This window comes from Plodia interpunctella, chromosome 23, assembly GCF_027563975.2.
Source record: "Plodia interpunctella isolate USDA-ARS_2022_Savannah chromosome 23, ilPloInte3.2, whole genome shotgun sequence".
NCBI classification, from domain to species: Eukaryota; Metazoa; Arthropoda; class Insecta; order Lepidoptera; family Pyralidae; genus Plodia; species Plodia interpunctella.
The window spans coordinates 1,339,576-1,354,328 of record NC_071316.1 but is presented as its reverse complement, the minus strand read 5'-3'; the positions used below and the strand labels follow the sequence as shown (position 1 = coordinate 1,354,328).

General features: G+C 35.4%; 1 protein-coding gene across 4 annotated transcripts in view; it reads left to right on the top strand.

Annotated features, from left to right (window-relative positions):
* Positions 1 to 637: 637 nt before the first annotated feature.
* Positions 638 to 14,753, top strand: part of dop (drop out) — a 73,054-nt gene continuing 58,938 nt past the window's right edge. For all 4 annotated transcript variants that reach the window (XM_053763212.2, XM_053763211.2, XM_064436780.1 and 1 more), the window contains exon 1: positions 638 to 1,005. In XM_053763212.2, coding sequence (XP_053619187.1) covers positions 876 to 1,005 — 130 coding nt within the window. In that variant the 5' untranslated portion in view covers positions 638 to 875. The remainder of the gene's footprint in view (positions 1,006 to 14,753) is intronic.

The window sequence follows — 14,753 nt, the reverse complement described above, 5'->3', positions numbered from 1 at the left end:
TAAAATTTTGTTTTTAGTTAAGTTTAATTATAATTAATTTCAATACTATTTACTTAGTTTTAATATTTTATGGATGAATAAAAATATATAGGCTTCTATTGGAGAATTAATAAATATAATAATAAAAAAATTTGTATTATTAAAAAAATTACTATCTACTTACTACTTCAAAGTATCAAATTTCTACGATTCGAATGAATTTTTCTAATTTTAATTTCTTAAGTAATTATCTGAAGATAAACTCAGGAAGAAAATAACAAAAGTCATATTTATTGAGAAAGTTAATAATATAACATGAACGTATTTATCTATTCTCACTATATTTTTCAGGTTGTACTTGGCTTAGCGAAACTTTAGTTCCAATGCATTTGTATAAAGTGTGCATTCTATGAATGAAAGAAAAAATTGAACGACAAAACAATAAATAGTGATATGAATGGCAAAGGAATATTAAAATTTAAAATTGAGTTCACGTAATTACCGGGTGGGACTGTAGGAAGTGTTGCCATTTAATTTTGCAGCTTTGATTTCTGTACAGATTTCGTGGTAAATTTATCATACATAGTAACACTACATTTTGAATCTCAAGATAAGGGGTAAATTTCTTACATCTTGCAACATTGCATTTTCTTTCAAAAAAATGAAACATGTCATTTTCGATTTGTAGAGAAGCTGTGTTGTGTGTTGCGATATTTTTATCATGGTATAGAAATACTTTCTTGAACTATTTGCATCAAGCTTGATTGTCAATCAATGTTCGCGTAATATTTATCGAACGACTGTCTGATTGAAATCACACCGTGCAGTTAAATCGTAAAAAGAAGTGACAAATGGCGAATATATTAGTGCAACTGTGTGTACAGTGATTGTGGATTATGGATCGTCGGTGTTCTCAGTCCGTTCGGACGCTGGTTTTCGACGATTCAGACTGTGATCCGCCGAAAGCCGGCCAGAAGGATTTGTCTTCAGCCGGGGCGCCTCCTTCCCTCAACCAGAGCGCAGAAGGTCAGAACATAAACATAGGGTTTAGTGTGGGTCAATATGAGTGTTTTCTTATTGTTTTCAAGGTTTATCTGTTCAGCTGTCAATTTAATTGCAGAGGCGTGAATGAACGGCCTCTTTTTATTGGTGGAACGACTTTTATGAAATGCCACGATTATTTGATATGATTATTAACTTTTCTCTCGCGTATTGTGATTGTTACAAACGGTCCATATAGGTCTGGTTCAGTTTACTGGATATGTCATCTCATATGGGTTGTATTGTAGATTTCTATATTTATGTGGGTATTGAGTAATACTTTCAACTGAATACCAAATTACCTTCATATTATTTTCTTATCTGCATTTCTAATTTACAATCTGCTCAGTGTACCTATTAAAAATATTTTGATATAAATAGTGAGGATTATTTCTTCCCTTGTTCCATAGAATGAGGCCAATGATAAGGAAATTGCTGTGGGTACTTACTGGTCTAAATTAATTTAATTTGTTTTTTTTTTACTTTGGCTAAAAAAGGACGATGATAGTGTAATTAGTTTAAAATTATTATATTATATTATATCCTTATCATAGACAGACCCTTATCATATACAGACCCGCTAGGCAAGTATTTTGATAGTATCCTAATATGGTGTTTGGAATACTGTTTTTTCTTTCTCATTCTAAAGGTGTTACAGAACTGTAACACTTTCAATCTATATCCAACTAAACATATTAAGAACTTATGTCTGCTACAGGTAATTAAGTTCTATATTAAAATTACAATAATAAAAATGTTATACAGGCAATAACCAGTAATCATTCTATTGAAAACTATTAAGTAGTACAATGTTACTAAGTCTATCGTAAGGCATGTTGATTTTGAGTTTAATTTCTTTTAATGTTTCATTTTAGGCATGTTTTCTAAATACAAGTAAAGTTTTAGCTTTTAAGTTAAGCTTTTACCCTCAGCTTGGCCTACTTGAATATCCTACGGGAACATTTATTTTTTTGGTATGTAAGTTACCCTATGTCCTTCTCTGTACTTCAAACTACTTGTATGCAAAATTTGAACCCTAATAAGGGTTTAAACATGAATATTGGATGTGGTGGCAGTTTAAACATGCTTTCAGTATTAGGTCTATGTAATAGTATCCTACACGTCAACAACCCGATTATCACATTGTGGGCAAAACATGAGTTAAGAACATTTAGAAAACATTTTGGAACAATGCCTGCAATCAGTTGTGTTTACTAGCTATTAATAGCACCGCTTAGGTACAACTTTAATTATTAGTGTAGTTAAATTTTTCTACAATACACTTAATACACAAGTCCTTACGCTTGTTCTCTGTCATCTTAGTGTTTTCCCGTTTCCATTTGGAGCTGTGACGCCCCAAATTCCACAGGTAGCCATTAAATTCGGAATATTTGGCTATGATTTCACAACCGGCCCCCAGCCTGACGTCATCCCTCTTTGGGAGTGCTATCGTTGCCTATCAGCTGTTAAGCCTTTGTATCCCTTAGTCGCCTCATAGGACATCCACAGATGGATATGGAGTGGTCCTATTCTAGCGTGAAACCCACATGTTGATCATTTCACAGTTTCCCAGGAAATAAATAAATAAATATATTAGGATAAATCACACAGATTGAGCTAGCCCCAAAGTAAGTTCGAGACTTGTGTTATGGGATACTAACTCAACGATACTATATTTTATAACAAATACATATATAGATAAACATCCAAGACCCGGGCCAATCAGAAAAAGATCAATTTCCATCATGACCCGACCGGGGATCGAACCCAGGACCTCTTGGTTCAGTGGCTAGAACTTTACCACTGCGCCACCGAGGTCGTCAATATAAAAAAATATTAAATAAGTTTTACAGGTATTAATAGTAGTTTAAAGGGTTGGGCTTTGGTTCGTCGGCCGATCGACATCCCGCCCTATGCTCTATATCAGCTAGGGTGGGGAATCACTGATGCTTATCTTTGACACAAATATTCCCCATTCAATTAAAGCCAGTTTCTAGGTCAAACGAAAAATCGGACAACGACCTATGTTTTTTTTTTCTTTCCTATCTTTGCATGTTCACAGTTTGTGATATCAGACGCCAGGGTTCACGTAAAAAAATTGCCATTACATTTTAAAGATTTTCTCACAGGCCGCCTGCTGTCGACCCTCTTTCAGAATGATATTGTTGCCTATCTGGTTGAAGGCTGAACCCTTAGTCGCCTCGTACGACATCCTGTTCTAGGGCGGGAACCAAACGATTTCGTTTATTCTTCATACTCTTATTTCTCATTGTAATCATTTTTTTTTTCTGATTTTGAAAATTAAATTATTGCTTCCTCAAGAAAATTGACGGATCGTACTAATGACAGCGCGGACGCAGCTGTCGAAACCCTCTGAGAAACAAACCCAAATTGCCGCTTCGTCGTTTGCTTTTAAAGTTATACCTACACGGGTAGGGCAAAACACAGACGTTTTATTTAGACGTTGGTTGTCGTCCCACGCATTTTACGTTTAGATAGACAATTAGCGAAACTAAATCGAACTGTAACCCTATTGATCGCGAAATGAATTCACTAGGTCAATCGTACACATGGAAATAACTACGACACGATCCCTAACACCAGGCGATAAAGTTCAGAATGCAATGGCAATGGTCGTGGGAGAGATAGGTTTTTTTTTCTGTTATGTGTATGTGTGTTAGTTTAGTTTCCATTGCAATTAGTGTGACACACATAAACAGATAGAAAAACTTGAGCCGTTTAAAATCGTTACACACCGACTGAAGAACGCATGCATTTTTTTTTGTATTGAATTGCAACGCACGCGTCAACGTTGCCAGCTGCAATTCTATATAAAATAACAAAAATGACATTTTTGCCAACGCGTGAAAAATAGTTATGGCCGCGCAGTAAACCGTTGACGCACCATCTGGTCATGCTTATCATAATAATGCATTATCATGGAAACTGAAACGATGAGGAAAATTTCAGCTCTATTGATGATGATGACAAGCGGAAGTAGGTGAAAAACATGCAAGTTTTGATTACAGACAGACAAACAGACAGGGGAAATATAGGGGAAAATCGGGACAGGTGAAACTAAATAAAAGCTTGTGAAGCTTGTAAAAAGTGTACGCGTTACGAAGTCAGTGTGCGCCGGCCTTTATCTGTCAGTATGTGAACTAAAACTTCTAATTACGCTAAGTACTTAAACATTTTAGTGGCTTCTTAGGTTTTATTAGCTTTCTTAGGTATTTAGATATAAACGTTTTATTGAGAAACTCATTATGGGGTGTGGTTCCGCCCTAGAATAAGACCACACCATATCCTCCCGTGGATGTCGCACGAGGCGACTAAGGGACACACAGCCTAGGCTTCGTTCCCGTGGGAATTTGAGATAAAATTATAGCCTATAGCAATCTTGGATAATGTACCTTCTAATGGTGAAAGAATTTTTGAAATCGGTTCGGTAGTTTCGGGGATTACCCGCCTCAAACATACAAACTCAAACGCTTACCTCTTTATAATAATAATAGGTACAAATAGGTGGATGTGGGTGTCTGCCTGGGTGTTTCTAGGGATTGCAAACCTTTCACTGGCATTTTGGATTTATTTTATGTCGGGCCCCCGATTTGAGAGTGCAATGAATAATAATTGGTATAGAATTAATCGACTCTGTTACTTATTTCTTAAGTAGTTAAGGCTTTAGGCAAGCAAGCGAAGCGAGCGTTGTATACAAGTCAACTTGGTGCAAAAAAATATTTTTTGTATGTATGTTTGTAAAGCGATAACTTTCGCACCGTTGGTCTGATTTTAATGAAATTGAAAAGGTATGTAGGTACTGTCAATAGAATGTTTAAGTTCGTGAGGCATCAAAATCGGTTAAGTCGTTTATGAAATATTCATAATTTTGTAAAAACTCATCAAAAATTTCTTGCATTCGCTAGGTCTAAGGTCGCGGCGAACAACAACCGAGCGAGGGATGCGAGCGAGGTCTGCAAATCAACTTGGGCCAAAAATATTTTTTTTTGTATGTACAGTACATATGTATGTGTGTTTGTAACGCGATAACTTTCGAACCGTTAGTCTTATTTGATGAAATTAAAAAGGTATTTAAGCCTGTACCCACCGTATCCCACTGCTGGACAAAGGCCTCCCCTTTTATCTTCCGAAGGTTTTATGTTCACTTCTTGAGCCATTTTTGCCAACCACGCTGAAACTCGTGGAGAAAGGTGTTAACATGACAAAGAAACAATTCTTATTTTCTCGTAAGTCTTTTATATTAACAACTTAAATAAAATCTAGTTTTTCAAATGGCATATGCTCTGATTCCATTTGTACCTGTCCCATTGTTCTTGTCTTGCGAAACTCGTCTGTGTCAGTGTTTGTCGACTTTGAGACTTATTTTTTAAGTATTAGAATCTAATTTGATTTTTCTTCTGTGAATGCTTGTGAATGGCTTTTTCTTATGCAAGTTTAGTTTTGAATTAAAACTCATAAGGTATAAACCGCGACGGTTTATCCTAACTTATATATTTCCGTACTACGAGCTGGCCCCTGGGCGCCATTTCCGTGGGAATTTCGAAATTAAATTCTATATCTTACATACAATCTATACGTTTATTGTTCAATACTTTCACGATTTACCATCATGTCATCCCTCTCTCACTTATCTGAGCGATTTCCTGGTTGTATCCTCAGCTGCAGAGACCACGACATCCAGAACTTTATTCAACAATGTACATATGATTAGTTTACAACCAGACTGCGTAATGTGAGTTTATAATTCGATTTTGAATTTGATTGTCGAAACTTTTCACAGTCAATCAATAAAAAGTCATTACGATGTGGTGTGTGTGATGCTCGGCTGCGTCTCGCTGCGAAAAGTTTCGACGATCGAAATCGGAAGTGCAAACTCGCACTAAGACATCGGTAATCAGGTTTGTTTTCATTATTGATACCAGCGATAGTCAACTGGCGTCCTACTCTACAAATTTATCACTCAGATAACAGCTTCTAAATGCATCTATCCCGGTCATATCGATCCGATAAAGACAAAGTGCATGTACGGCAGTTTTAAACATTATGACAAGTGTATTCCAATCACACTACCGGCCCGACCCGGCGTCGCTCGGGTAAAAACATAATAAATTATACCCCTAAACCTTCCTCAGGAATCACTCTTATCTATTGGTGAAAACCGCCTGAAAATCCGTCGTTTTTGAGTTTATTGCGAACAGACGACAGACAGATGCGGCAGAGGGCTTTGTTTTATAATATGAAGGATTACGACGACAGTAGTAGGGGAGTTATATTTTTTAATCTGTATGTTTGTCCGTGGCATCGTAGGACCCAAACGGCTGAACTAATTTTGATTTTAGTTTTTGTTTATTTAAAAAAAAAATTAATTGAGAGTGTTCTTAGCTATGTTTGGAAAATTTGCATTCGGCTGTTTGGAAATCGTCAGCTCTTCTGTAGCATATGAGATGATGCTAGCAACTTCGTAGACGTGTTTCTTAAAATTTTGATTAGTTTTTATTGACCGAGCGAGCGGAGCGAGCGAGTACTACAATTCGACTTGGGGCAAAAATATATTTTATGTATGTATGTTTGTAACGCGATAACTTTCGAACTGCTGGTCTGATTTTGATGAAATTTAAAAGGTATGTAGAATCTGTCAATAGGATTTTTAAGTTCATAGGGCATCAAAATCGGTTCAGTTGTTTTTGAAATATTCACAATTTTGTAAAAAAAAATATTCTGTTCGCGATTAACAACTAATTTACATATCGTTTTTGTTTTAATATTAAAATAAACATATAAACGTGATGTTGTGTGGTGTGACGAATGGATATCGAACATTGACAGCGGATAGGCAATAACGGCATTCTCAAAGAGTTTACAGTCAAGCAGGCGGCGTAAAACCAAAGCCGAAAACCGAAAACGTTTGTTTACGCGGACTCTAGCTTGAGGCGTCACAGCCACGAATGCATGGCACACCTGCGATTTGCAAATAGAATGACTAATGAATCAATTTACTTAAAGGCAACCTAACAGTATAATCACGTTATATAACATCACAGAGAAGCCATAATACAAACGTTGCTTTGTATTGTATCCGTTGTTACATTACAGCTTTTGTTTGTAAACAAATAACATGTTCTTTTCATCATTCTTTTCTACTTCATCTTTGCCACTTTGCATGGGCTTTGGAAACCTATTGTCAGACCATTGGCACGAATCCTCTTTGACAATATCGCCTTGTTTGCCAAACATGTTTGTTTTTTTCTGCCGGCGATTTAGAGAAAGGGACGGTAATCTACAAGTCAACTTGGGGCAAAAATACATTTTTTTTATATACAATGTATGTTTGTAACGCGATAACTTTCGAACCGGTTAGTCTGATTTTGATATGAAATTTAAAAGGTATGTAGGATCTGTCAATAGAATTTTTAAGTTCGTGGGGGCGACAAAATCGGTTTTTTAAATATTCATTTATTAAAAATACAAATAATAAAACAAAATAAAACATAAATAATTACAAAGTCAATCAAAAATGCCACCCCGAATTGTACCCGGTTCAAAAGTACCCATAACGCTAGCTGCGTTTTTTAAATATTCACAACTTTATCACTTTAATCATCAAACATTTATATTGTTCGCGAGGTCTAAGCTCGCGGCGAACAACTAGTATCGGATTTTCTCACCTTAAAATCCCTTCGATTTTGGATTAAATCGTTTCGTTTAATTACAAAACTCACCACACTTAGTAAATACAGTGTTAATTGATTAGCAATAAATCATTATCGAATAATTACGATTTGTGCTGTAACCGGCCTTGTGTCAGATTTCCCGCCATAAACAAACCATAGCCAATTGGCGCGCACTACATCATAACACTATATAATTGGTTCACGGCTGCCACGGTAAATAAAAATGCAACAGATGGATATATAAGGTCCGGCTATAAGGAAGTCGTTATACCTACATTACATACACGGCCAGGAGTTCATCGCTACGTTTGAAAATGCCTGGAATGTCAGGCAGATCAAGGTGATCAGAATCGGGGAAATTCAGTGATATCGTGGGGCTACCTGGAAAGTCAGGGAAAATTGCGAATTTTTAATTGATTGATTTTTTTCACAGTGACTGTAATGTTGAGGTTTGTTTTATGATCCCATTGTATTTTTCATTTTGGTTAAAAAACTACAAATCCTACTAATATTATAAATGCGTAAGTTTGTGAGGATGTATGTATGTATGTTTGTTACTTTTTCACGCAAAATTTATTGGACGGATTGTTATGAAATTTGGTACACGGTTAGAATATAACCTGGAAGAGCACATAGGGTACCTTTTATCCCGAAATTGCCACGGGAGCGAAGCCCCGGGGCGCAGCTAGTGTTTTTAATTTTTTGTTATTCCTTTAATACTTTGACCTAAAAAACACCACAAGTAACTACTGCAATTTCTTTAATTTGTGCTGCAATGGCTCGCTTTGAAGTTCAAATACCCGCTGCAATTAGACATTACTCATTATTTGAGTCACTTTTTAAAGTAAAAACAAAAAGTTGATGGTAAAAAAAAATCTTCGAATCAAAATAGTTTTTTTCAGCTTGTGAAGAAATTAATTATCCCTATGCTAAAAAGTAGTTAAAATACTGAATTGTTAGCTTGTGTGTATGCGTCCCTGCGGGTGTATCCCATGGCATGGCAACAATGAATTGGACCTCAGTTGTCATCCTACCACCGTCGTGTGTCTTGGTGGATTACCTTTAATTAAGTAATATAGTTTTACAACCGTATGTTGTCTTTTTATTTTTGCTAATAGGATCTAATAAGAAGTGGTGGTGGTGTAATGGTTAAGACGCCCGCCTGTGGATCGAAAGGTCCCAGGTTCGAATCCTACTCGTACCACATGAGTTTGTATACCAATCTGACTCATGTAGTTTTCATCGTCCACCACTTGCTTCCGGTGAAGGAAAACATCATGAGGAAACCTGCACACTGGTTGATTGTTATTGTAGATTTGTGTACAGTCGATCGCATCGATCAAGTTACCCTGCCATATCTTTATCATGCGGTAATAGGGGCGAGTTTGTAATTAATTATATTAGGTCGATGTGACTAAATTTATGTGTAATAAATTTATGTAAGTACATGGTCTAATATGAATGTTTAATTTGTCAATACTCGTGTCGCTGTAGGCGTATGCCCTCGATATATTTTTTATCAAGCGATCGCATCGAAAGGTTTCTGAGGAACGGGGTCGTGTCGTGACAGACAACTTTCATCTGCTGTCATCGTGTACATGTTGAATTAAAGGCCTATTCACACCGAATGCTTATCTTGCATGTGCATAACAACATTAGTATAAAAATTTAAGGCTGGCGTTAACGCCGTAAAGTCCACTTCTAATAAATATTTTAATTAATGGACTTTGAAGTAACTGTTCAGTTTTGAACGTGAGAAGTAACTGTTCATTTGACGTGAACAAAACTCATGAATAAAAAAATATATTAATGAAATTAAATTATATTTATTAAAAATTTAATGATAATTATTATATTAATTAAATTAAATTATAATAAGTAAGATTTAGAAATCGATGTAAGATCATTTTAAATGCCTACTGTGTATTATTTATTGGACGAATAAACGGCTTTATTATTATTATTTTTTTTTATCCAGTGCACAGCAAAATTCACCTGTTTCAGACTATAGATTTTCACTTGCCATGATCCTAAAAACCCTTTTTTGTTGTATAATCGCACAAGCGTTACTGACACCGTGCAGCAAGTGCTGCATTCGGTTTGCACCCTTGAAAATGACTCCCGGGACCCGTTTATAAGCCCGACTGTCATATCAGTTGGTCACAAAAATCTTATTATTTATTTATTTATCAATTTATGTACACACAAAAAACTTAAAATATAAATTTCATTATAAAAATGAGTACAAGTTTGCTTATTATTTAGGGTGCTTATTACTTATTACAAATGAAATTTCTTCCGTGAGTGAGTGAAGTGAGGAGTGAGGAGATGTGGTACATAGAGGCAGACTGGCCTGTGCATAAAATAAAAGAAAAAAAGAAAACTTAACGTAAATTTAAATTCAAAAATAAAATACACGTACATACAAATATTATACATAAATCCTTATATACATACATATATAAGAATAAATATCACATAAACTACACACACACAAGACGAGAAGAAGTTTTGAATATGTTGATTTTGGATAGTTTTAATCTATACATTAATAATTCATTATTAAATTAATTATACATAGATAATTAATTACTAAAACTGTAAGTGTAAAATTACTGAATTTTAATTGTATTCTTTGTTTAGAAGGGAATTTCTCGCGGGCGAAGCCGCACACAAAATTTAGTTCTGTTGACGATACTTATCAGATCCAACATCAACCATAACACATATTGCATAATGCGCAAGAGTCGACATTGATTCAGAAAAGCAGCTAAGTTTCTACTCTTGTGAAACGCTTTGGCGGTTTCCTTTTCCGCTGTTGACATAAGTTTTTATACTTAGTATAACGATCCGCTACAATCTGTGGTCCGATTCTCACGTAGTCTAAGTTCTCTCTTCATAGTCGTATTTCCTCATGTCTGAGGATCGTGGTCATCATGTGTAATGAAACACACAACAACATTCTTGGCGCTTTTAATGGAGGGGCTTGCCATTGCCTTCTCCATTTTACACGCAAATTAATAATCAACCAGTGTGCAGGTTTCCTCACGATGTTTTCCTTCACAGGAAGCAAGTGTTGGTCGATGAATGATACAAACTCATGTGGCACGTGTAGGATTCGAACCTTTCGATCCACAGTCTTAACCATTACACCACCACCGTCTCAATGAAGTTCTTTTCAACAAATTTTTTTCGAAGAGCAAATTCACTATCTAAAAAATCGATCGATGTATTTGTTATATTGAACTTTCTAGATTGTGATTTTTCTGACAAAGAAACTGTGTTTGGCCTTCAAAAGTATAAAGTGAGAATAATGTTGGACCAGAAGTGGACTTTTCTCATATTTCTCGCATGATAGCCAACAAATGAGTTTCTTTCGGCATTTGTTCTCAGCCGTGGTCGTTCCGAAATTCCGATAGTTTGTAGCTTGTGGGAAATTGCTATTTAATATAAAAATTGGACGTGGAAAAGTGCCTGTGAACGTCTAATTTCTGAATAAATGATTTGAATTTGAATATTTCCAGACATTTTTTGATTCGATTTTCTTCTGATTCTCAGTCAGCCAAACTTTGCCGTATGAGCAATGCGTAGATTAATAATCTGAATTCTGTGGCGCCATGAATTCATGCATGCATAATTTGTGGGGTCAGGTGATTAGTTTATTCAAGGATATTTGATTTGATTGATGATTCATTTCGGGGCTCCGCTCCCGTGGGAATTTCGAGATAAAAATTACTCTGTGTTATTCCAGGTTATATTCTACCCGTGTACCAAATTTCATAATAATCCGTCCAGTAGATTTGCGTGAATGAGTAACAAATATACACACACACACACTCACAAACTTTCGTATTTATAATATTAGTAAGATTACTAGCTTTTGCCCGCGGCTTTGCCCGCGTTAATTTTCCGGGATGAGAAAGGTAAAGATATTTGTATAAATATAAATTTCAAGAAGATTGCTTGAGTATATATAGAGCGTGAAGAGTAACAAATAATTATTTATTGGTTATATTTGGCATTGGTTAAGATAATATTAAAATAATTAAGATTAAGTAGGATTTAACATAGTGATTGCGTATGACATATTATAGAAAAAAATTCGTCTCTAGCTAATATATATAGTTAACTGTGTGTGTACGTGCTCATAATGGGTTTAGCCACATTTAGCATCGTGTGGGCGAATATTCCGACTTTGCACAACGCGAATCGGTCAAGGTTTAATCTGTTTTTGGTATGATTTGAGGTATTATAAATATTTATGTGTCAATTATGAATTTTAAAAACTGCAATTTTAATAAGAAATTCGCGTAAGCGCTTTCTTATAATTGCAACTCCTTTTATATCCATCCCTGATTTGATACCGACTGTTTCTATCATCTGAGCGTTTTCCGGTTTCTTCCTTATCCGTTTTCCTCATTTGCATGTGGTTTTCACCAATAGATAGGGTGATTCCTGAGGAAGGTTTAGATGTATAATTATGTTTTCACCCAAAAGAAGCCTGGACGGGCCGCTAGTTTGAGTTTATATTGAAGAATCATGTCTAATCTCGTCAACAAAAGATTAATAGTTTTCTTCGAAATCACATAGGTTTGTTAAACAGGTAAGCTGGAAAACTACTCATAAAGTTGATTGTTAAGCCAGCCTACAGCCTGTTACAAATTACAAAGTACAGTCTACATTATACCAATGGCACATTTATACCGCGGTAATAGTGATCAATTTGGCCAGGTTGATACGCTTTTAACTGTACAGTCATTTGCTACTTTTAAGAGAAAAGGTTAGTTACTTACAAATACAGTATTTTAATAGTTTTCAGTTATGCATTCTGCCAGAACCAGGTGGAAACGGCAGACATTTGGATTTTATGTAATTTGTCGATTTATGTAAGACGTGGCCGTACCAACGTAGGTTTAACTCCTGGTGTGGGTATCACAGACATAAACTAGACCCTTATTCTCGCGGTGGCCCACACGTCCAGCGTAGCATTGTCATCTCCGTGACACGCAAATCTCGCCTCTCTAGCACTGATCACGCTTCACTATCATAGAAAGTGACATTTATATTTAATGGACTAGATCTCGCCCAGAGCTTCGCTCCCGTTGGAATTTCGAGATAAAATATAGCCTATAGCAATCTTGGATATTGTACCTTTCTAATGGTGAATGAATTTTCGAAATCGGTTCGGTAGTTTCGGATATTACCCGCCTCAAACATACAAACTCACAAACGCTTACCTCTTTATAATGATAGTATAAGATTGGATGATCACACACACTTTTCTAGTTATTTCCAACATTTCTCAATATGTTTCCAATTATTTAAATTTTATAAAATCACGAGAAAATTACGTTACACAGTAATAGTAAAAATAGGCGGCGAATGGCGATTTAAAAACGAATATTTGGAAGCCAGCCGAGCATCAAGTTATTTGTGATCGTTGCAGGAATGTCGACTGCATCAGTATTAGTTTAACGCCCTTATACGATGCTGTGTAGACCTAGGACCGCATTCGAAATGATGCAGTAGAAATGTAGCTAACTGGAATGTTGCGGTACAGTCGAGAACATAAAGGCATTCTGTTTTTTTTAACCAAAATATTTATGAAATTTCGTAAATAGATTTATGTGCCTTTTTGTTTAGTATTTATTGTTTTAGAAACTTTTTCTAGTTTTATAACACCAGATTTTGCCTAAGGCTACACCTGCGTGACTTCCCACGGGAGCAGTTATTTTTTCGGGATGAAAGGTACCCTATGTCCTTCTCCATACTTCAAACCACATGTATGCAAAATTTCAAGAATATTGTTTGAGTAAATAGAGCGTTAAGAGGTAGCAAACAAACAAACTTACTTTCGCATTTATAATATTAGTAATTTCTCTCCGTAATTCGTACGCAGTGTCTGAATTTAATCGGCCCTCTTAATTTTTCGTGTGTTTGAAGAGGCACGTGTAAAGGCTTCACTGTTATCATTAACAACAATATATAAACCTTTGAGATATAATTATAGTGATTACAGACTAATTCTTCCATCTTATTCTTTACTAGCAGTGCGTCTCGAATTCGCTCGGGCAAAAACAGAATAAATTGTGTATACCTTACTCAGGACACCACACTATCTATTGGTAAAAACCGCACAAAAGTCCATCCGGTAGTTCTTGAGGTTTTGCGTTCATATCTGTATGAACGCAAACCTCATAAACTGCCGGAAAGCGACAGAGTTTCTTTTTATTTTTAATATGTAAGAATTCAAACAATACTATCCTATATTTGCTTATCGATATTAAAAGGTCTAGCTAGAGTTGTAAGTACAAATAAAATAAGACAATTTTCGTATGTTTTTTCTTCTTCTCTTTCTTTTAATAGTTAGCTGGGGGAGAATGCTTTCAGCAATAATTTCGCCATTTGTTTACAAGTATGCTTTTATTTTGAACAATAGAATTTGTATAAAAATAAAAACAAAAAACTGAGCTCATTAAATCATATGACTCACCTGTGAAATCTTTAATTTGTTAACCAAGGTCGCCATAATTATATATTACTGTGTCACTTGTTTAACACTTCCTAATCCCCCCAATCCTGTGCAAAGTGGTTGGCAATCGTTTGCACAAATATTGTGCAAACGATTGCCAACAAAGTGTTGCCATCATCAAGGGAATTAAAATCTTGACTAAAAGTGTACTGTGATGCTTTTAATTTATTTCTTGAAGGGGAAATCTTATAAGAAGTACAATATTTATTTTTTTATCATATGAGATCTTTTTCTGGTTCCTTTCTCCGCTATAGAACGTCGTAGCCCTGGGTTCTCTTATATGTATATTTAGATTCAGATGTCTTTATTGCAATGTATTTTTACATTAAGCGAAATAAAATAGTAGCTAAATGGTAGAAAAAATGGTAATAAAAAAATGTACCTAATTTAATTGAAAATACCTATACTATTTTGCCAGAACGGTCAACAAAAAATCCATCACTAAAATCTTTCACATTTATACTTATAATATACTTATAATAATTGTAAAGAGGTAAGCGTTTGTGAGT